This window comes from Podarcis gaigeae (genome assembly GCF_964106915.1).
Source record: "Podarcis gaigeae genome assembly, chromosome: 4".
NCBI lineage: Eukaryota > Metazoa > Chordata > Lepidosauria > Squamata > Lacertidae > Podarcis > Podarcis gaigeae.
The window spans coordinates 8,876,489-8,901,640 of NC_139677.1; the positions used below are offsets into that span (position 1 = coordinate 8,876,489).

Below are 25,152 nucleotides of genomic sequence, written 5' to 3' on the forward strand. Positions count from 1 at the left end.
GCATGCAATGAACTGCTAATCCTTCAGGAGTGAAGGATAGACTTCTGGAGATTTAAATCAGCCACCATGTGGCTAGCTCACAGGTACCTATAAAGGTGGGAAGGGAGCATCTAGATATATCGCGCTATCTAGCTGATTTTTTTTCTGATCTTTCCCCCAGCCTGCTCTGTAACTGAGTATCAACTCTCCATATATACACTAGTACTCATGACATCTTCTCCTGGAAGAGAACTGTGTTGTATTTTTATGGTCCCACCCATCCACGCTTTCTCTTTTTTGCCCAAGGCTTCCATGGCCACACAAAACTAGTGTGTAAACTCTCTCTCTATAGTTTATTTAGAACTGGAATGTGGCATATACACATGAGAAACTCATCATAACAAAGACATGGACAAAACTGTGTTTGAATGCAATCCATGAGTGATGAACAATGTGCCGGGGTTAGCAAGCTAGAGGCATGCTGGTTTGTTTGTTTTTAAATTATACAGCATGAGGTTTTGGCAGTTCAAAGGACATCTGTGAATGTAGGTTGCAGTCCCAAAATCACTTATGCCAGACTGCGGGAGTGGGTGGGGGATGGACAGAGCAGAGGCATCCTTCTGCTTGCTTCTGATGGGGTAGCCATCCTCTCATCAGTGTTCCACCGGTGAAGACCGACCCCTTCCACTCGCCAAAAGGGCAAGTGGTCCACTGGTGGTATTGTCGCCAGTGGGGCCTTGTCAAAAGTCCTGAAATGGGGTGTTAAGAACATGGGGCTGAGCTGGCCTGGGATCTACTAGATCCTGAGCTGCTCTCCTAGCTGGCATTGGGCCTGATGCAGAACTCATCATTGTGCCAGCCTGGAGCTGGTGTGGGGATCGGGCTATAGCTGCCTGCCCTCCCATCTTCTGCCACTTTGAGCAGCTGGGCAGTAATGCAGCAGTGGCTCTGTCACTCTGCAGAGCCCCAGCAATGGCAGCAGGGAGTCTGGAGTATTCTCCCAGCTAACAATTTTTTTCAAGTTTGATATAGTCACGTCATAAGGGATGCGGGTGGTGCTGTGGGTTAAACCACAGAGCCTAGGACTTGCCGATCAGAAGGTCGGCGGTTCAAATCCCCACGACAGGGTGAGCTCCTGTTGCTCGGTCCTGCTCCTGCCAACCTAGCAGTTCGAAAGCATGTCAAAGTGCAAGTAGATAAACAGCAGGAAGGTAAATGGCGTTTCTGTTCGCTGCTCTGGTTCGCCAGAAGTGGCTTAATCATGCTGGCCACATGACCCAGAAGCTGTATGCCGGCTCCCTCAGCCAGTAAAGGGAGATGAGCACCGCAACCCCAGAGTCGGCCACGACCGGACCTAATGGTCAGGGGTCCTTTTACCTTTATAGTCACATCACAGTGATAGCAAAATGGCATGACCACCTTGCTCATGATACTTGTTTTCATTTTCTGTAGCCCTGACTCACAGAGGAAGAGCGCTTTGCACATCAAAAAGGGAGGAGGATGGTACCATCTGTTAAAAAGTATAAAATCAATGCCTATGCCTTATCGAATCAGATGTTGTGTAGGTAACAAAGAGTAGTAACCATTGATTGCCATTGTTTTCAATGGGAAGGGAGCATACTGAACCACACCAGTTCTTGGCATGACATAGGTCTCTCACCGCCTCCCCGCCCCCCTGCTTGATGTCTAATATGCATGGGGGTAAAAGAAATGATTGGGTCTTCCCTGCCAAGGCTGCCCTTGGTCAAGCCCTGGCCCACACTCTATTTGACCCAATGGTAGGGTAGACAGTGTAGAAGTTACTACAGAGGTGAAGAAGGGGTTATCCAATTCTCCACCCTGATGCTTACTATAGCCCCTGGGATAGGACTGCAAGGTAAGAGTAATTATCATGCATTTAGAAGACTGAGCTGTCTTATTAATTCAAATAACCTCCAAGGTTATTTCTGGAGTCATCCCGCTATTAATATTTTCTTTACTCACTAAGTAAAGACTGTGAGCAGATACGCTGAATTGGTTGGAGATATTACGGTAGCAAAATAGTTTGCTGAGATTCTTAACAGGAAACGGAAGAAAGGGATGAGGTTATAAGTCACTAAAAGAACTGAAGTTTCTTTTTCTTCCTTTTTATGTATTCAGGAATACTTTTTGCCTTAGGACATATTTTGATTTAGTTATGTAGAATTTCATTATGCCTCTCTAGGCACACATAAGGTCTATTTGCGTAAACAAAGGGAATTCTCTTGAATTTTAAACTGAAGGTTTATGGTAAGATGCATCTGAATCAAGTATTGTTAATAGTCTATAACAGCGTATTATTGGTTGTTGAGAAAAAAATCTCAAGACAAAAAATCCACTGAGTTCTGGCTTTAAATATCAATTGTTAGTAAGTTTGTGAATATTCTTTTTCCCCCCTTTACCTAAAAGTTAAACCATTATACAATTTTCAGCTTAAGAAAGATCCTTCTGATTAGAATCTCAAGCATATTCAGTATAAAGTGAAGAGTGACATTCAGGCTTCGTTTACCATTGATGCCATTCGAGGAAATATAAACAGATGCAGATAAAAGTGTGTGCGTTGTTACCCTATTAAGCACAGTATCTCTGTAAAACTATGGGGTGGGGGAAATTTTCAAAATTATACATTTTAGAACCAATATTCATTCTCCTATGAACATTTGTTTTGCTGATGTTTTGCAACAACGCCTAAACCATCTCGTTGGAAATTATTTCAACATTTCAAAGACAGAATTTCACCACTATGGCACTGCATGTTTTCTGTCTGGCAGTATTTTTAAATCATGGGATCATAGAATTTGGGGGTTGGAAGGGACCCTGAGGATCATCTAGCCCAACTCCCTGCAATTCTGTCTCATAGAGTTATCAAACCTGCGAACTTGGCATTATCAGCTCTGTGCTCTAAGTACTATCTGATACAAGCTATACCAGAAACCTAAAAAGGAGATAGCAGTTTTGACGGTTACTGATGTCTAATATGCACATGGTCTCCACTGACAAATCTTCATATTTAATTTAAGTAACTTTTGCAGATACTGACAGTGTACCAAAGAGTGAAAAATTAAAGGAAATAAGTACATGAAAAGGTAAATGTACCCCTGACCATTAGGTCCAGTTGCAGATGACTCTGGGGTTGTGTGCTCATCTCGCTCTAGAGGCCGAGGGAGCTGGTGTTTGTCCACAGTTGTCAGCATGATTAAGTCATGTGGTCAGCATGATTAAGTCGCTTCTGGCAAACCAGAGCAGCGCACGGAAACGCTGTTTCCCTTCCCGCCAGAGCGGTACCTATTTATCCACTTGCACTTTGACGTGCTTTCAAACTGTTAGGTGGGCTGGAGCTGGGACCGAACAACAGGAACTCACCCCGTCGTGGGGATGGATTTGAACCGCCGACCTTCCAATCGGCAAGGCCCTAGGCTCTGTGGTTTAGGCAGCGCCACATAACTTAAGGACAATAAATTGCATTTCTAATGCACGGAGCAATGCATAAAACTCTTAAAAGATTCTCCCAGCATCGACAATTGATTACACGACTTCGTTGCAGGACATTTATACCAAGGTATCCTTGGGCCGAGGCGGATGGTAGCAGCCGGGGGGGGGGGGATTGCACATGGGGCTGTGTTGTTCTGATTTCACAAGGCTGTGGAACGCAGTGAGTTATTGAGAAGGAAGGGAGGAAGTCAGTGGGGAGCTCAGCATGGTGAGGACTCAGCGCTGGGAACGCCGGATTGGCTTCCCTACTGTACTTGCACCATTCTTAGCACCCGACTGCCTTGCCACTCCCCCTCTTGATGTGGGGCATTGGGAAGTCAGGTCAGGAGTGCAACACGGCCCCACCTGCGGGGCCCAAACCAGCCACTCCCTAAGGCCGAGAATCCCAGCAAATGATTCTGCTCCTTATGGTGGTGAGCTATGTGATCATATGACTTGGCAGCTTGCTCCGCAATCATATCTCACAATCTGCCCCCGAGATGCTTTCTAATGACAGGGGCAGCCCAGCTTGGAGATCTGTCACAGGTACATATGAGCAACAGGCTAGAACTGGTTGCAAATCAAGCGAGATACACTTAAGATTTAATTGCAGGGGAATTGACTAACAAAAAAATCATGAAACAAATACACTTCTGTCAACAATCTATTTAACTGGTTAAAATCCACAGGTATCTTTGACTCAGTGTGACTGGATAATAACAATTTTAAATGTAAAGGGGGAAAAAAAACCTTTTAGTAAAATCATTCAAATCTTGCCTACTTCAGAAGACGTGAAGGTAATAATAGAATACTTTTCTCCTGAACTATATTTCACTAATATGCCTACTGTCTTAAGCAATTTTTTTTAACATACTGCAGATTATAAATTGTCCTTTTTTCTGAAATTTAAGAATACTTGAATTAAAAAGGAGGAGGAGGAGAAGCAGGGGTAGGAGAGAGGCAACTTCAAGAGGAAGTTTCGAAACATCTCACGGTTGTAATTATTAAAAGTCATTTCAGCTCTGATTGATGGATTAGCACAAATATGTCTTCGAAGAAAACACAAACGCTTAATGACTAAGGCTCAAAAATTCCATGATTTTTTTATTTTTTAAAAAAATAGAAAAGGGATGCAAACTAGGCATTTTCCATCCTAAGAATATAAATGCCTGAATCTATTTCGTTTGCATTTGTTTCTCCACTTGTAATAATGATTAATGATTTTGAGTGATTAAAGGTGGTCAGAAACAAAATTGCGTATCTGAACTGCAGGTCCATAATGATGCAAACAGATAATTACTATCTCCGCAAATATCTAAGTGAAATTGCTTGTTTTAATGCAGGTAAGCCTGGCCTAAAAGTTGCAGGGCTGGCTCAGGAGATTTGATAAATGCAGTCATGACAGAAAACAATTTTTAATTTAGTGTACCCTATAAATCTAGATAACCCATGAATATTTACAACTAATCCAGTAGCTAGAAAGAGAGAGGATGTGTGGGGGTGTCTGCATGAAGGAAGGGGGACAAAAGAAGGCTGTGACCTAAACAATTACTGCAGAAGAAAAAGAACCCTCAGCAATTTCATCTAGTTAAGCTCATTACTGAAAAATGATATACATTTGGGACACTTTTAAGAACCATTAACAAGTTCCATTTTTAATGGAAATAATGCAAAAAATTCCAACTGTTTCACAGGGAGTCTACTGAAATTTCAGAAGATGGCATGCATGCACATTTATACCAAAAATTTGAACAGGCTGCAGGAGGGGCATGGAGAGAGAAGAGTCCCCAAAAAATTCAAAAACAGGTCTGTTCATATTGCACTCTCAGCATGGATATTGTTTGGAGGGTCTAAGTGGGGCACATGCAAGAAGCCATAACAGGTTGTGTGCGCAATGAACCGAAATTAATGATTTGTATAAAAGAAATGTTGTTCTCATTAATTTTTAGTGTAATCTTATTAAAGATGCCACCTGTCCGAGATGGAAGTGTCCAGATTTTAATTCACTTCCCATATCTCACAGTAGTCGCACAGGACAGAGCTGGGAACCTTTTGTATCTATTAAAACGATACCACAAAAAATATGTCCTCTTTTAAAATCTTTACTACTGCAGCAATTCCATGCAGATGTACTATAGCACTTGCTGTTATGGCTTCATCCAGCATTGCCACCAAGCTGTCGCCTTTGAGTTGAGCCTCTATTATCTCATTATCCTTCAGTTCCACAGATCTTGCTATATATCTATATATCAGGTACACAAAATCGTAGTCTGTATTTGTCTAATTTAAATAATAATAATAATATTGGTTAATGTTTCCTGTGCCGAAGGAAGGTACTGAGCAAGTCTATATAAACCAAATGAGAAGATGGCACACTAATCAATAGAAATACTAATAGACATTAATCTAGCTCATACACTTTCAGTCAGATGGCTGATTAAATTTAAAATAAATTACATGATATCCGCCAGTCTCATTTTACACTATTAACAGTTGCAGGAGCTAAGTAATTTAGTCTCTCTTCCTTCCACACACATGGCCATCAACAGTTATCTCATAGTGGTTGACTTTAAGCGACTGTTTCTTTGATCAACTACAGACACACAGCAATTATATAAAATAATTTCTTAATAAAATATTTCTAAAGAACAGGCACTAAGAAATGGAACAGATAAGGGCTACATTTTTCACATCTGCATTTTATTGAGAGATTTAAATCATTTTCCTCCTCTTTATGGTGCCATTATTAAATAATTTCAACAATTTAATTTTTACCCTATTAAAATAATTAATGTTCTACACGAGCATGTACACCCACACACAAAAGGAATTATGTTATCTTCTAGGAGAGACAGGAAGCTGGCTTTCCCCCTCCATCAGTGCTTTCACTTGAGCACCAACAACAGCAGGATTAACACACAGAACCAGCATCACTAGTATTAAAGATGCCTGGAGTGTAATATTTGTTCCTTTTAAGCAACAGTACAGCAAGGTAAAACAAATGCCTACCTTTCTCCATGTGCATTCTTTTAGAATCATGTCCGCCATCATGGCCAGCCAGGTCACCTTCTTTTGGACCAGGTAGGACATTCGGTGATAAGCCCATCAACATCTGGTTCATGGACAAGCCGTTCTGATGGACAGCTGCTAGCACCAAACAGATAAAACAAAAACAGAAAAGAAACATATTACTCCTAATAAAATTCACGATAGCTTGGTCAAACAACATAGTTTCTGCCTATTTATGAGGAAGTGACAGTTCCAGGAACACCCCCAGACTAAGAACCTCCTCTTTCAGGGACAGCACGACCCCATCCAAAGCAGGCCATTGACCAATTATCAGGACTCAGCCACAACACCTCTGCCTTGCCATAATGCAAGCTTCAATTCCATACCATGATACCCTGAAACACCCCACAACATTACTGCCAGTGGGCTGAAAAATAATAATCACCCAACACTATTTCTGAGACTGATCCTGAGGACAGGATCAGAACCACCGTAAAACAGTACATCAAGTCGTTCAGGAGCATGGTCAATGATATGAGAAGTCACTGAGAGATAAAGTAAGAATAAAGGTCTCTCAATAAAGGTCATCGATAAGGGTGACCAAGCCGATTAAGTCCCATACCCAGGTCTGAACCCGAACTGAAATAGGTCAAAATAATCAGTTCCATGGGAGGAGTGCTCACAGTTGTGCCACCACAAACTTCTTCAACATCTTCCCTCAAAAGGTGGCATTTGCAACTGGGCAGTAGCAGTCAAAATCATTGCCTCTTTCAAGGCAGTAAAACATAACAGCAATAAGATATAAGTGTGTATTAAAGTTTCTTTAAAATTGTTCTAGCCCACGTTTACGCAAGTTGTGACCTGCTAAGCAGACCTCTGAAAATATATGGAAACCCACCAAGCACTAGATAAATCTCCTGGTTTCTTGTGGTTTACCTGGGGATGAACAAATCGGGAGAGTATTTTCAAACACTTGGTAGCCTATACTATGACTGCTATATTTTGTTTGGCTTAGTGCAAGGGCGGAAAACCCCTTACCAGCAGCCAGATTCAGCCCACAGCCAGATTTCATCCAGCCCTCTCAGTCCCCCATCAGCTGTTCAGCAAGGAGGCAAAGGGGCTTTAATGTTGGGCAAAGTGTGAGACTGCATCACCTTCCTGTGTAAGAAGATCTGCAGCAAGAAGATCAAAGCAGAGGGCGAACTGTCTCAGCAGACGGGTGTTCCCTGAAAATATGTGAAAAGTCATCCATGCGTTTTATGCATTTTTCCAACTTCATGCATACAATTCAGGATGCAATTGCATCTTCAAGTCTGGTATTTTAAATAGCTGTAAGGAGGTTGCAGCTCTGAATTGGTATCATTTGCATCTTCTGCTGAGATGATGATGATGATTTTGCCTTTTCAGTTAGAAAAGATAATGGATGTTGGCGTTTTAATAAATTTTATACAAAAAAAGAAGGCTATGAAGAAAACAGAAGGTGAAATTTAAGTGGAGTTACTGTTTAATTAAGGGACGCGGGTGGTGCTGTGGGTTAAACCACAGAGCCTAGGACTTGCCTATCAGAAAGTTGGTGGTTCGAATCCCCGTGACAGGGTGAGCTCCTGTCGCTCGGTCCCTGCTCCTGCCAACCTAGCAGTTTGAAAGCACATCAAAGTGCAAGTAGATAAATAGGTACCGCTCCGGCGGGAAGGTAAACGGCATTTCCGTGCACTGCTCTGGTTCGCCAGAAGCGGCTTAGTCATGCTGGCCACAGGACCCGGAAGCTGTATGCCTGCTCTCTTGGCCAATAAAGCAAGATGAGCGCCGCAACCCCAGAGTTGGTCACGATTGGACCTAATGGTCAGGGGTCCCTTTACCTTTACCTTACTGTGAATTAAATATATTGCCTTGTCTCCGTGATCTCTCTCTCTCTATCTCTCTGTGTGTGTGCGCGTGTGTGCATATTAAACCCCACCCACTAGTGGAATGAAGCCCAACAGCTTTCTACTGGGGTTATGGAAACCCCACTGGGAAATAGGTTTTCCATCTCTAGATTAGCGTATCATAAACTGGGCATGATTGATAAGTGAATGTTGATTATTTGTGAAACACTTCTATACTTCACACCTCCATGTTTAATCCCCTATGTCACCAGTTTCCATCAGTTCTGTAAATGGCAGCATCATACCACCTGATGCAGCACACTGGGGGATAGAATACCGAGAGGTAGTTTTTGTTGGCAAAATCGAAACACCTAAAGCCAGCTTGGCCATTTTAAGTGGGAAAAGAAGACACAACGTAACTTACGGATTCTGTCTGAAGAACTTTCAGTTCTGGCAGGGGAACTGGATACACTGCTGCTACGATGAGAGGATGGGTGGCTACCAGGCCTTCGGCCCTCTTCAAGGGATGGAGCAGGGGAAGGGCTGTCTGGAACTCGTTCCTGCGTAACACAAAATACAAACAAAAATCCATGTAAAGCAATCTTAATTTTCAGAACCTTCATGTCTTGTACCCATTAGAACTATCAAACACAGGCAAGCTTTCTTCCATAGCCATTTCACACTCACAGATCACAAACTGAACGTAATCTGAATAATGGGCATTTCGATCCTCACCCCTCAAAGAAATCGACAAGTACTGGAGATGTAATCTGTCCATGGCTGGACCACTCTAGATTAGCCTGTGTGAGGGTTACAACAAAGGCTCAAATCTAACAGCTCTTTGGGTATATGGCGTGGCAAAGTTAACTGAGCATGCTTCTAGAAAATGAAGAAGCACTCAGAATTACCCGACAGATCTGAATTTTAATTTTAAACTAATGCCCCCATTTATACAACCCCAATGCATGCTACACATGCAAAAAACAAGGTCAGAGTTTTGCATGGTCTTTATCACCTCACTGCCATGTGACCAGAATCAGGCCAATGAGAGAAATTTAAGTATATTCTACTTGTTAGCTTTCTTTTATTTTTAAACAACCCTACAGGAAATTTGACCACGTTAGCATAGATTCTTATTTATTTTGTTTTTCACAGTGCCTTTTTGTCCAGGATCCCAACAGCTAAGTTTAGGATTACAGTGCTGATGCTTGAAGAACCCAGGCAATTTTACGGTTTGGCTTGCTGTGTTCTGAAGGGCTTCATTAAAGTGAAATCCAGTGAGCATATAAGATTTGAATAGCGTTGCATAGGAAATTAATTTATTTTAAAAGTTTAATTTGTTTATCATATTTATGTATGCCTTTATAGAACAAATTATAATATGGAGACAGCAGAAGAAATGTATAGGGCAACACAACACAATTATGACGGAAACAAAGGAGATAATGAGTTTTATTATTGTCATATAATAAGATGAACCAGGAGGAAGTCTATGAGAGAGTGCTTTGTAAACTCAGCTTATCAGTTCATTTGTGAAACACCCTTTAACCTTAGTAGAAATGCAAGTGAACTGAGCATAGGTAAGAGTCTAATTAAATTAATTCCTCAAGTCTCTTTTTCATACTCTTGCTCCATAATTCCTCCAATCAATAATATGCAATCTCTCTCAGTTTTCTGTCTTTATCAAAACAGCAAAAACTGTCATTCTTGTGGAAAATTATGAGGAAAATGGTGGATGTAGTAAAATATTGACTTTACATTTTTTAAAAACTGGAATAAAAATATATATAGCAAAAAGAAAAAATATATATAATAAAAAGAAAAAAAGAATAAAAATGTAGTCAATTAGTTTATCACACATAACCTTTGCACACATATAACAAATGGGCCTAGATACATGGACCTAGGGACCTGCATTGTGGAAAATTATGGTATCCATTAAATTCTATTTCCAGTGCTTCTGATTTCTTCCAGTCCTGTGCTATTTATATTTTTAAAAATTTCTTGTAGACCAAATGGTGGGGAAAGTTTTGAAAAAATCTCAAACACCTTTGACTGCTAAGCAATCCCTCTGTAAATCCCTCCGACAGATTCATCTGACTTGCTGAATTTGCTTTGGGTAGCGTTGCTACCAGATTATAACCAAGAGTGCTCTAATGAATGGCAGCTTCGATGATCTGCTTTTCCTCTGGTCCTCTAAGCCACCTGACGCCTGCCTGCTGTACGGGACAGAGTCCTGTTTACTATTGCAAGTGGGGAAGGGTGTATCAAAAGAGTTTGGCAAACTGGTAAGAAAAGCCACAAGTGCCTTACCTTTCACTTCCAAGTGATCTTAAAGACTGACTGACTGTTAGTCTAAGGCTTACAAATTATGGGATACAGGACCATGTTTGTTTGGTGCCCATTCTGGGTAGGCTGCATTTCCCTTGAAGGAAAAGTTGCATAGCTTGGGGGATACTTGTGATCCAAGTCTGTTGTCGTCATAATCATCACCAACACAATCTCCTCTGCTTTAAACCAGATTTGGGTCTCAAAGCGGCTTACAAAAATTAAAACATGCAATAAACAAAATTCCGTAGTGCAACTAATTGGTGCTCACAGAAAGCCCTTACAGAGGGAGATAATTTCCATTGGCCAGCTCAAATTCACTGAGTATTCTCCTTATTCTTCTGTTGTATCCAACATTTGTTGCCTTTTTAATTCAGTGCCTTTTCTGCTGCTATGTGCAGAAAGACAGAAAAAGGCACCAAAGTTAGAAAGCACCAATATTTTTATTTCCAAAATTTCCAAAATTTGGAAGTTTCCCATGCCTGATCTCATATATGATGTCAGGTCATAGGTGAGCACAGCAGATGTGCACCCGGGAATTTAAGTTTAAACTAAAACACATGCATGCACACAAAGAGGGGGAGGGGATAAAAAGAAGAGGTGGAGACACAGGAACACGCTTTGAAATATCCCAGTCGAGAAGCCACACACATGTCCCCTGGTCACTACTTATGCTTTATGGCTTTTGAGTCACCCCCGAGGCAAACCCGATTCCCCCCACCCAGCTGACCTCCTCCACAAAGTCAGCGACTGAGAGCAAACACAAACACACATGCTGCGCGCACCAAAATAACAAACTTTCCACTGCTGCCGGTGCTGCTGCAGCACACACAAAACAGATACAGAGAAGGGTATGGATAGGCAAACTAAGGCCCAGGGGCCGGATGCAGCCCAATCGCCTTCTCAATCTGGCCTGCAGAAGGTCCGGGAATCAGTAAGTTTTTACATGAGTAGAATGTGTCCTTTTATTTAAAATGCATCTCTGGGTTATTTGTGGAACCTGCCTGGTGTTTTGACATTAGAATGTGTGCTTTTATTTACAATGCATCTCTGAATTCCTGTGAGGCACAGAAATTCGTTCTTTATTTATTTTATTTTTCAAAATACAGTCCAGCCCTCCAAGGTCTGAGGGACAGTGGACCAGCCCCCTGCTGAAAAAGTTTGCTGACCCATGGCCGAGAGGGCACTGCTGTGTGCTGACTGCTTTTCCAAACACTAGGTGTCCTTCACATTGCCAGTTCAAAAAGATTCACTGAGGCTACAGAAACTTTCCCTTTTTAAAAGAGACATTAGGGTGTGCCTGGGCACATCCAGCATACCTCACACCTATGCCTCAGGTGTTGAGAAATGTGGGTGTGAATTGGCACAAACAGTCTGGTGGACCAATTTCCGAGGCCTGGCAGTGCCAGGTGCCAAAGATTCCCCAATATACTGCTCTACAGTATCCATGTCAAGAAAAAATGTGAATAAGAGGACATTTGAGACACTGTGGAAAATACTTTGGGAAGCAGTGCAGAACGAAGGCAGTTACTGAACTCATAAGGATATTTTAAATTAATTCATAAGCTTCAGTAAAAAAAGAAAAAGAAATAGAAGGTCACTTGCAAAATTATAGAACTCATGGCTTACAACAAACCATAACATATTGTTTCATGCAATTTTACAGTTCTATAATTGTACAATGATTTAATAACATAGAATGTCTTGTTAATGTTTGCTTAGCTTAGCTTTCTTTTATATTTAATAGTTTTAGAAAGGCTTCCTAAAGTCAACACACACCAGTCGAATCTATGTTGGCACCTGTAACAAAATCAATGGCTCTGGTCTCCCGCAGTCTACCATTAACTACTGGAGGAGAATAAAGGTAATATATTAAACAGTACATGTCAGCTATTAAAAGCCATTTGCCAATTCTTCTGCAACTTATTTCTTTACCAGGAAAGAATGTCTTCAGGTCTCTTACGTTTTAGAAGAATCTTCTGACAATAAAGTCTCAAAAATCAACTCCTGAGCCTTGGGAAACAGTGACTCCCCAAACAAAACCAATATAGTCATTGGTGAGAAAGTACGGTGGTGCTTGGTAGGGTAATTAGCAGTCTCCCCTGGGCGGGGGGGGGGGGGAGTATCTCCATTTTTCAATGAACAAGGCACTACGTAAGCATGCATCTCTTATTCTGCAAGCATCATTATAATGGAGGTAAAGTATTGTGGGTGATTGGGCCGGGAGCCAGTATTACACTCCTGGTCAAATCACCCACAATATTTTCACTCCAATGTTGGGTTACATAATAATAGCATGAGCCTCTGGACAGACACACCTGATTAAGGCTCCCACAAACAGTGCTGAAACTGACCTTAGTCTGATACAACTCTGATATAGCTATGGTGTATAGCTCACTAGTCGGGGGCGGGGGGAGGTAGTTGGAGCAGCCCATGACCAGGATTTGTTGGTCTGGATCCAACCAACTGTTTATGGTTACACAAACCATTGTGTTTTCCAGTTTCTTTGTCTTGTTGTTGAGTAACTGAGCTTCCGTGTCATATCAGAAAACACATTTCAAGTTGGATGGTGCCTTGTACATCTCCATCTGGCATGTCCTGCAGCCAAACTGGTGCCAAACATATTGCTCCATACACACTGCCCAGACTTGCACCCCAAAGAGGTCACTTTGGTGCTGCTAACACAGCAAAAACAATGTGAGAGGCAGCAGTTACGAGTTACCAGTCTGGGCAGCCACAACAGGCACTGTGATTCTCCAGTGGTTTGACTTCACCCCCAGAGGCATACTCCATTGTCTCTCAAGACAATGCCAACAAACAAAGTACCCAGAATCCTACCTTAAGTGGCACTTCACGTATTACATAGCAAGGAGCCCTTGCCATCGCAAATATCTAAGCAAAATCCTGTGGTTAATTCTGACTGCCCCATTTGTATACCTAGTGTATTAAAATAATAATAATAATAATAATAATAATAATAATAATAATAATTTATTTATACCCCGCCCTCCCCAGCCAAGGCCGGGCTCAGAGCGGCTTACAAGCAATAATAAAAACAAGATGAATGATTACAAACTTAAAAACAAAAATAAAACACAACAATTAAAATAATGGAACATTAAAATATTAAAATGTAGCCTCATCGCAGGAGGAGAAGGAAAAGGGGGGGGGGGAGGGAATCAAATTGGCTCCAAGCCAAAGGCCAGGCGGAACAACTCTGTCTTACAGGCCCTGCGGAAAGAAATCAGATCCTGCAGGGCCCTGGTCTCATGAGGCAGAGCGTTCCACCAGGCCGGAGCCAGAGTTGAAAAGGCCCTGGCTCTGGTCGAAGCCAATCTAACTTCCTTAGGGCCCGGGACCACTAGGGTGTTGTTATTTATTAACAATTACACACCTATGTCTGATGCATGCATTTCATTTTTAAGAAAACACATGCTAAACATAATGTGTGAAGCAATCCTTCCAAAATAAAACCATGTCAGGCACAGGAGGAACTTGTATATTATGTATATTACAGAAACAAACACACATCCCATTGTTTGAGGCAACTAGTTGGGATAAATTTTCTGCTGTGTAAGGGCAATGTATTCTCATTGAATATGCCTACGGAAACAGCACTCTGTCCCACCCCCCAAATTTACTATATTTCAAAAAATGTACAAGCCAGTCACATAAACAATGTAGAACTGTGCTAGGCATTCTTTATCTGTTCTATTACAATTTGATATGTCAATGTATATTTCATGGATGTAGAGTAGATTTCGATATTGCTTTATGGCTGTCTTCTTGACGTAACCACAAACACTGCCATCAGCCCTGAAGTATAACGTTTATTTTAATGTGGCTTTATAGAGTTTGCACACATTTCTGTTTGAGGAAAGCTGAGGCTGCTAACAAGCTTGGCTTTCTGAAGCCATGGGCAGGTGATGAAAGGCATCTCCTGCCTAAAGCATTCTCAGGTCACAGCTGTCACACTCACTGCGATTTACTGTTGTCACAGTCTGTTGTCCCTGCTCGTTCCTGAGATCTTATTCTTCCAACTCACAGATCACAACATTCAATTACAAAAAGGGTATCTAATGCACATCTCATTTCAGAAGGGACACAGACATCAGGTGGCATGTAATATCAACCACTTGTATCCTGTTCACACAGACACCTTATTGCTCTTCCTATTTTATTCTAAACGGAGGGATTTTATTGCAACATTCATTTCATTATTTTGAAAGAGTTAAAAATATACCAGCTTCTTATCTCTGGGAAATGAAGCACTGCTTAACAGTGGAATGGCATCTGAAGCTTTACAAGTTTAAGATAACAACACAGGCTCAGGAGAACTTGGTGAATTGTGGGGAAAGGTCAAGAACAGATCTAAGCTGGCAGGGCTCTCCATATCAACTTCCCTACTGAGACAAATTAGGGACTTGTCATTTTACGAATCTCATAATCTAGCATCTGACAGAAAGAGAGAGAGAGAGATGCTTTGGACAATTTCAGTTTTCACGTGTTCCATTTTAAGTTCAGGACATGAGCAGAATAATTGCTTTAAACTGGCATACTGAGGATCATGCATATGTTTCCCACCTGCTGCTGATGGCACAGTTTGGTGCAAAACATTGGCCAAAACCAATTCCATTACATTCTGTACCTTCAAACAAATCCAGATTTTGACTGCCTTGTGGATACAATACATGCATTCTCTTTAGCTAGTCTTCAGTTCTAGAGTTTCCCTACATGCTTTCATGTTTGGGGTAAATTTTGATATTTCAAATCCAAATTAACTTTGAGAACAGGCTCAGGGTGAACAGAGAAAAACAGGAATTATTTTTAGTTTAACTGGGTGAGATGCAATTAATATAATACCCCTATCCCCTGGGAACAGCGATCTATAAATTCCATTAATGAATTTATATAAGTCACAGCAGTCGTTCTTTTCTTAAAAAGTGTTTGGGGTACTCTCATTTTGACTCAAGAAAATCACCATTTTATAGTTCAAATTGGGAAAAATAAATACAGTAAATGGACAAAGATTCACAAAATGTTTAGGGGTAATGCCAGGACAAGAGTTAGTAGCATCTAGTAAGGGCGTAACTTTCAGGTCACATCTAAAGAAGACCTTCCCAAGAAGGTTGCTGTGATCACAGTTCCCCTTATGGCGTAACTACTGTAACCCCATTAAATGCAGTCTTCCCCACTGCTGCCTTTAAAGATGCTCTAAATACCTTCCTTCCCTAAGATCCCAGCTGGAGAGGAGACAAAATGAGACTGTCCAACCTGGGTAGTGGTTGAGAGGAGGCAGAGATATAAAGGAATCCAAGCTAAAGAGCCTGAATGGCCTTGGCCACCTGCTTTCATACTATCTTGGCCTCATGGAGGACAGGAAGAGAGTTTTACAAAAGGCTACAAATGAATAAAAAATAAAATAAAATAAAGAATAAAAAGCCCACTAAATATAGCAGTCCAAAGCCCACAGGGAAGGTAGGGCCAGCCTGGGGTGGTACAGAGCTCCTCAATGTAATAAAATCAGGTTGGCACTGCCTTCCAACCAGGAAGTGGTGCTGTCCCTGAAAAAAGGCTGCCCTCTGGAACCACAGGAGGGAAGAATTAAATTAACATTGGCTGCATTGTATTTTTGTATGTGAATGTCTCCAGCTAGTATGATTTGTTCCAGTCAGAGAATCTTATTTTATGATTGAGGAAACGTAGGTCTAAGAATGGAAAACAGTCAACAAAGATATCATTGCTACTCTCAGTACTTTTTTTAAAACAACAACAACAACAACCAAACCTGTGTCACCTTAATAACAGACGTTTCAACTCTTGAGGGAGGACTCTGCACTTGCGCTGCGGCCGCCATGTTTGCAATCGTGCTAAGGTGGTTCATCTGGCTCATTGCCATTGTCACAGATGCTGGTGGCAGGCTGACAGGAATGAGCGGGTGGGGCATCATCATAAAAGGGAGCTCCAGGCCTAAGGGGAACAAAATAAAGCAAAATAAACACATTTGTGATTTTTAAGTGCTGGGTATCACAAACATTTTTAACATGAAGCAAAGGCAAATGAACTATTCACCAAGCAACAAATTTTCATTCAATTTATTGAATGTTCACAAATGTTCTTCTAACAAGGAAACATGTTTTAAATTACTATTATTATGACTGCTCAATAAACAGCAGGGATGTGATCTGTTCAGTACTTTACACGTGTCCAAATCCAAATACCATCCAGTTCCCATAATTTAATTTTCCTACATTAGTTAAGGGTATGCTGGCTGACCAAGTGGTTGGAGAGAATTGCCAGGACCCAATGCTGGTGAGTGGGCGACTTCCATAGCTTCAGAAGCTGCCCTGATGCCCACCAGAAGAACCTCCAGAGCCTAGCAGGTAAATAAAGGGTGTGGGTGTGGGTACAACTCTGAACCCACTGAGCAGCAGATGAAGTTGGCTGCAGAATACTTAAAGAAGAAACACATGAATGTATAATAGCACCAGAAGCAGACTAGAGAAAACTTGACTCTTAATTTATGGAAGGAATAGTGTCTGCATCATGATTCACTTTTGGGAGTCCTTGGAAACTCTGTGAGGAAAGCAGGACAAAAAGTTCCAAATAAATAAATTACATTGAATGTGAGGAAGCACTGACAGGTGGATTCCTCAAACTGCAGTCATAAATGGTATGGTCCCGGCAACACTGTCCCACATGATTTATCTGCATGCCTAAATCAGCTCTCAAGTAGATCACAGATATGTTGAGGTAAAGTGCAATACCCAACTGACTATAATGAACATCTAAGCCTTCAGTGAAAGAAGGATGTTGTTTGTTGCTTATTATGTAACCAAGTCGAACCCTCGCTGAAATGTGTTAAATAAAACATTTGCCCCTTTCGTTACTCGTTATTTCCGAAAGTCTGATCCCATAAGAAACATCTTTTTTATTACGTTGTATGAAATCACAATTTTTGTTTGCTGGGAGGGGGTTGGTGTTGATTTTTAAGTATACGCTTTAATGTAAAATATAGGAATTTGATAAAGTCTGAATATGAACATGGAAAGATGTTAAGCCATACCATTTGGCAGAAGGGGGTTCTTTTGGAGAGGGTTAAGAGGATGATTAACTGGGATGTTATGCTGTCCAGGCATGCTGGGGTGGTTAACAGAGGCCTGCAATCCTTGGGTTGGGGGAGACTGAAGTTTCTCTCTATCCCAAGAACCATCAGTGCTTCCTGTGGGGAATGAATATAAATTATTGGGATGCAGGATAATTCCAAAATTGAAGCTTCTGAATTTGCAACCAAGGAGATCAGGTTAATTCCTTTTGCAATTGTCAGATCAGTTTTGGAAGATCCATGGGCGGAGAATTGGAAATATTTTATTTTTAACATATATCCTAGTCTAATTCAATTTAACTTACTGGAGGTTTTTTGTTGCTGTTAATGTTATTGTATATCCTATAAAAAGTTTTATAAAATCTCTTTAGGTGCTGTAACTCTCCAATGGTTTGACATTACCCTGAACGGACACTCTTTGTCTCCCAAAACAGATGGATGCCAACCAACTAACCTCCAAGTAATCTATGAAAAGTTACACATGGTGGAACAATCTGTTATTTTTAATGAAAATCTTACCAACTCATACCCCTTACCCCTTTTAACTCTTAATAAACACTAGAAACACTAGAAAGGAATTTGTAGACAGCAAGGAATTCAGAAGATGGTGATGGGTTTATGCCGCACTTTTAAAATAACATGCATTTAAATGAGTGCCTTTAGTGGCAGCATATGTGTATTTGTGTGTGATAAATTCATTCCTACATACGTTACAGTCTGCTATAGAAAGTGCTACAATAATTGCTTCAAGCCTTCTAATTATGGGAGCCTTACCATGCAAGAAATATTGCTGCTCTGATATTCAATAAACTGAAAAATATTTAGTTCTGTTTTAATTTAACTTGTGCATCTTTACTAAGAAGACCATTCTGCTGACTTAAGTGAGAGTTAACCTTAACTAAGCGAACACAGGACTGCAGCACTAGAGAGATAAATCAAATGAAATGTGATACTGTTAATTGTATGTTTAGTTAAAGAAAATTACGTTCATTGTAGAGCGGTATACACTATTAAGAGAACTACTGTAAATACTTTTAAATACAGGCAGATCTCATCTTACGTCGGGGTTACATTCCTAGCTACTGTGTGTATAAGCAAAATAGTGCATGCCATAATTACCCCTGGAATGGCCCCAGGTGACCATCTCTACCTGTCTGAAGTCGGTGCTGAGTGGGCCTTGCCACCCACAGAAGGTCAATAGCTCTCTGCCCCACCCCCCGCCGCCTTCCAGGGTCTAGGAAGGTTGCTTAGGAGCCCTTGGGTGACCTTCCCAGAATCTGGAAAGCAAGGTGAGGGGTGTGTGCTTTAAAATCTCATTCCACAAGGTGTTTTCCTACCACAGAAAGAGCACCCTGCCTTGCTTTCCAGGCTCCCGGAAGGTTGCGCAAGAACTCCCGTGACATGTTGCATGACCCTTCCAGTATTTTCCCCAATTTATTCATTTTATTTTGTTTTCTGCAACCCGTGTAAAGGTGCAATCACATACGTAGAATCAGCGTAATATGAGATCTACCTGTATGCTTTGTAATACATTCAAGGTTTGTTTGTTTTTTCCTGACAACTATTGCATGAAATTGTTAGGATCTCAGACCAAGTTTATAGACTAAATATTTATAGTTGTTTTTCCTCAGTTAGTTATCTAAATTAGGGAGCACATAAGCACCATGTTTCCTCTGCCCTCTTCCGCCTGTGTTATCATGCTTATAATATTTATAATTTTCCACTAGTTATCATCATCAATTTTATTTCGACTTGCCATTTGCCTTAATCATATTCAGACAAAGATAAAAATTTCCTGTGCACGAATCACAGTGAAATAAAAGTTAAAATAAAATCCCAACCCAAACTACAAGCAACTTTATATTATATACCGTATTTTTCCATCTATAAGGCGCCCCCATGTATAAGACGCCCCCTATTCTGGGGGACTCCGATTTAAGAAAATGTGGGGATATGGCCCCCATATAAGACGCACCCAAATTTTGGACATTGTTTTTAGGGGGGAAATCTAGTCTTATACACAGAAAAATACGGTATTTGCTGGTGAAACAACACCAAACCTTGTGAAGACGATCAACAATAGTACCTAAGTCTGGAGATAGGATTCTAGATCGGTGTGCTTCACAGGTCACCATACATACGTTCAGCTTATAAGGGGACAGCAAACGTCCCTGACCAGAGGGCACATTGTAATGGTGAAGCATTTTCCATAATTGTATTGCCATATTAGAAAAGGTTTGACCTGTTGAATTTTTCCCTGTCATACTTCTGCTAAGGGCACAAGAACCCCCCTGCTGCCACCACCAGAGTCAGCCATAAAACCAAAGCCTAGGCTGCCATCTTGTACCCACTTACCTGGGAGTAATTCCTATTAAACACGAAGAGACCTATCTCTCAGCAGACACGTATACAGTCAATTCTTAATGAATGCTTGGCTTTTAGCTCCTTCACAGCAAGAGACACGCCTATGCCTCTGCAAAATTTTCACATTTGCTTTTGAGGGGAAGAGGGGTTCTTTAAAAGCATCCGAAATAATTGTAATTGCAGAAAATAACTTCTATTGACTACCTGACCTCAGATGAACCCAACAGAAAAGATGCATCCTGGTTGCTAGGGGGAAAGGAAGGGTAAGCTATGGATATTCCAAGAACTAGAAAATTTGAGAAGAGTAGGAAAACTGTTAAGAGGGGAAAGGGAAACAGCAGTTCTTCAAGACCTCGGAGATTCCTGTTCACTGGCATCCAAACAACTCACTTGTCCATCACAGCTCTGATTTTACTCATTGGTCAAAAATACCAGCAAGTGGGAGAAGCCAGGGTGACACCTTGTTTTCACAGAAATCATTTAGAAGGGTAACTGCACAGTTTACTTCACAACTTTCTTTCTAGGAGGGCTAGACACTTACTTTTTTTATTTGATGAAAGGTCACGGTCTGGGTGACAGCAGCCACGAAATTAAAAGACGCCTGCTTCTTGGGAGAAAAGCAATGACAAACCTAGACAGCATCTTAAAAAGTAGAGACATCACCTTTCCAACAAAGGTCTGTATAGTAAAAGCTCTGGTTTTCCCAGTAGTGATGTATGGAAGTGAGAGCTGGACCATAAAGAAGGCTGATCGCCGAAAAATTGATGCTTTTGAATTCTGTTGCTGGAGGAGACTCCTGAGAGTCCCATGGACTGCAAGATCAAACCTATCCGTTCTTAAGGAAATCAGCCCTGAGTGCTCACTGGAAGGACAGATCCTGAAGCTAAGGCTCCAGTATTTTGGCCACCTCATGAGAAGAGAAGACTCCCTGGAAAAGACCCTGATGTTGGGAAAGATGGAGAGCACAAGGAGAAGGGGACGACAGAGGACAAGATGGTTGGATAGTGTTCGCGAATTACAAACATGAGTCTGACCAAACTGCAGGAGGCAGTGGAAGACAGGAGTGCCTGGCATGCTTTGGTCCATGGGGTCACGAAGAGTCAGACACGACTAAACGACTAAACAACAACAACACGGTCTGGGCCCCCTGCCTAGGTGTGCCAGTGAAGGACTTACAGAGCGGGTTGGCAACGCTTGTTTTACATAAGAAGACATTTGGCTCTGGAGTCATCAGTAGTGGGGTAAGGGGAATTCAAAATGTGATATAATTTTTTAATCACATAGATTCATATCAAACCAAAAAACCAAATGGATCACAGAGAAATGAAACAAACCATTCAAATTCGTTACTCATTTAAACTCAGCTTAGTATTTAAGCATTCACTTGGTAGCTCTGGTGACAAGGAATTGTACTTAAACAAGAATAAATAGTTGATGGTGGGCTAATGTACAGGCAACAACCATTTTGTTGTCCTCTCCCACCACAACCACCACACAGTGTTTAATCTCAAAGAATGAAACTTGCTTCTGTGCAAAATGTTTGCAATTTTGTTTTGTGCATAAGCAGGATAGCTTTTTTCTCCCTTCAGGTTCTTAGAAAAGGTTATTTAAACCTCACCTTTAATTAATTAAATCATTGGTCTTTCATAATTATCAGATTATCTAAGCATCTCAATAATTTACTCTTGGAAAACATTCAGAGTTGAGATGGCATTTCAAACTGCACCAAAGTGGATATAATGGACCACAATCCTATATAGAGTTAAGTACATTCAAAATGAATGAATGAATGAATGAATGAATGAGGGCTTAAGCATGCTTAGTTCTATGCTGTATTATAGCCAATGTTATTATGTGCAGCAGGAACTCAGCTATACAGCTGCAAATAAAATGTGTTAAATGTGTTGTAAAGTGCATTATACAAATCTGACACTAGATGGCGATGGTGAGCTATGGCAAATTCAATATATGTTTCAAAACTTTTTTTTTAAAAAAAAAAACATTTTCACAACTTTTTTTATATGTGTATAAAAACCCAGTTCCAATACACAATTAGTCATTTTCTGTTCTGTCATCTTGTACACATGCTTACAAGAAAAGCAGCCTCTTGCTCTGCACCAATGCACGGTTAGTATTATTAAAATACTGCATGACTGTGTGTGAAACTTTTATGTTGTTGCTTTGTGGTTTTTTTCTTTGTAAGGAGGGGAGAGGGGAAATATGCTGAAGCTGAAGCATTTTGCATAATTTAATTAATTTATGGTTCTAAAACCTAATTTCCTCTCAATATAAAGAAAACAGCTGCTAAGAGGGTGCCCTACAGCACCCAGGGATATCAGGTGTCCAAGCTCTTAAGCTTATTACAAAGAGTTGACAGCCACTGATGGAAACTTGAAAATGTAAGCTTCAAGCCTAGTTATGAAGAAGAAAATGAAAGAAAAAGAAAACTTTCTGAAATCATATGGGTGTCAGAAAGCAAGCAAGTACTGAACAGCTTGGAAAACTCATAGCTATATCGCTCTATTTGTGTTCCGTGTAAATAGTTGAACACTAAATAAATATAATGCATGTGTGTGCTTTTTAAAAAATTTTTTAAAAAACCATCTTTGGAGAAACAACAAAAGATGTATTGTCTTATTTTCCCTTTTCCTGTAATATTTTTGCCCACTAATGTTCCTTGTTTTTGGTCTGGGAAGAAAAGAAAATGTGATTAACGGGGCCAAATTCAGTGTCCAAGTCGTTGTCTAAGGGATTATCCGGGACGTCTCACCTATGCCTTATTCTCTGGTTGTTATAATTTAAATTGCAGAGATATTTGTAATTAATCTGATTCTCCACCTGCATCTTTCTACAGGCATTAACCATTTGGAATCTAATTAACATAGGCTTGGATCTAAACTAAGGTGGCTGAACTTAGGTCCCAATGAAGTCAAGGGAACTTCAGTTTTCCCTCATAAGGTATCCCTTGGCCTTTATACATCTTCTGTATTTTTATATGAACATTGCCTTGGCCTACTATAGTCTATGTATGATTATATTCTATGCTGAAAATACCTATACTCCATCTGCTAAATGTTAATCATTTTGGTCCCTCAATAAATGAAGGATCTTCTTCAGTATAATAATCCAAATCAAACATTTGGTTCTGCTTCCTCAAAATGTGAATATGCGTAGCACTTTACTTTTATGTGCTGAAGCTTAACCGTTTGAAATTAGTTACCATATGGAAGAGAGACTACACCTCACTAAAGCATCTTGAGATCTTCAGATGAAAGGTTCTACTTAATACAGAGCATGATTAAACTAGAAATGGTGCATTAAGGAAATACTTCCGAAGAGAACAGAATATTACTTCAACAGCATTGGTATTACTTTTCCATAAAGGGCATGATGCCTTCAGAACCTATTGCACTCACAACTTGTGACCCATCAAGCGAAAAGCACCCCACCAACCATATATTGCAGATTGGCAGATGTTTCACTATCAAGTTTGTCAAACCACAACGCACTGCCATGCACTGTGGGGTGCATTCAAAATGGCAGGTTGCAAATCACAGAGGCCTTTTTCTAGGCAATTTCTTGCCCTCCCCTATTACAAAATAAAAAAAGTTAGACTGGCCTCATGAATGAGACTTGGGACTCAGCTAGATTGGTTAAAAAAAAGTGTTCAAATGCATTGTATATGTGATATAACCAGTGCTTTTTTCGGGGGGTGCAGTGGGGGGTACGCAGAGGTATGCATACCCCTAAACATTTTGTGAATCTTTGTACTTTTGTCCATTTACTGTATTTATTTTCCCCAATTTTAACTATAAAATGGTGATTTTCATGAGTCAAAATGAGAGTACCCCTCAACATTTTTTTAGAAGAAAAAGCACTGGATATAACACTTTGACACCAGATGGTGCTGTGAAGTCCCATCTTTCCCTACTGGATTTCCCTGTATGAGTTTATAACACGTTTAACTGAATCGCTTCTTTGACGTGTCTAGATCCAGACTTGGGCACATTCGTCTGCGCTCTTCCTCCACATGGTCATGAGAAGATTGGGATCCTTCCGTTCCACTTCTGTGTTAAGTCCAAATCCAGACAAACTGTGGTCAGACTTAACTCTGACTTAGGGAAGCTTGCCAAATTTGACTCTGGGTTAGAATCCTGACATCATCATCATCATCATCATCATTATTATTATTATTATTATTATTATTATTGAAGTTTTTAATGTGTGACATTTTAGTGTATTTTTTGTCTCTGTGGAAGCCGCCCAGAGCGGCTGGGGAAACCCAACCAGATGGGTGGGGTACAAATAAATTACATTATTATTATTATTATTATTATTATTATTATTATTATTATTATACCGCCCTATACCCAGAGGACTCAAGTAAACCATACTTAGGATTAGCCAAGCTTTCAGGTTTGACAAAAATAATAAGCCCCAGCTAATTGGAAATGCAATGGTTCAAATCTCCTCACAGCTACACTAGAGACCGAGTGGTTGAAGACACCTCACAAGCGAAAGGCTTGCTCATGTAATGCAAAACCACAGTTTAGCACTGAGGTGGTTGACCTCAGACCTAAGGGCTTATATCTGTCCTCCAGGCTTCTCTTTGAACTCTCCTTAGGCCACACCCTGTCCTGAGACAACATCTCCTCTCCCCAGGTCAAAGGCTTCATTGGCTTTCCTATGTACTCTCCTTGAGCATTTTGTTCACATCACTGTGCTTATAAAGGTAAAGGGGTAAAGGGACCCCTGACCATTAGGTCCAGTCGTGACCGACTCTGGGGTTGTGGCGCTCATCTTGCTTTATTGGCCGAGGGAGCCGGTGTACAGCTTCCGGATCATGTGGCCAGCATGACTAAGCCGCTTCTGGCGAACCAGAGCAGCACACAGAAACACCATTTACCTTCCCGCCGGAGTGGTACCTATTTATCTACTTGCACTTTAACGTGCTTTCGAACTGCTAGGTTGCCAGGAGCAGGGACCGAGGAACGGGAGCTCACCCCATCGCGG

General features: G+C 40.9%; 1 protein-coding gene across 11 annotated transcripts in view; it reads right to left on the bottom strand.

Moving 5' to 3' along the window:
* The window catches only part of DACH1 (dachshund family transcription factor 1), a 352,878-nt gene that overhangs the window by 96,542 nt on the left and 231,184 nt on the right, over positions 1-25,152 (bottom strand). For 4 of the 11 annotated variants that reach the window (XM_083737818.1, XM_083737812.1, XM_083737820.1 and 1 more), the window contains 3 exons: positions 16,468-16,640; positions 8,767-8,902; positions 6,478-6,612 (listed from right to left, as the gene is read on the bottom strand). In XM_083737818.1, coding sequence (XP_083593944.1) covers positions 6,478-6,612; positions 8,767-8,902; positions 16,468-16,640 — 444 coding nt within the window. Of the gene's footprint in view, positions 1-6,477; positions 6,613-7,631; positions 7,704-8,766; positions 8,903-16,467; positions 16,641-17,736; positions 17,893-25,152 lie in introns of all 11 variants that reach the window. The other 7 variants (XM_083737811.1, XM_083737816.1, XM_083737817.1 and 4 more) reach the window with 3 other exon arrangements.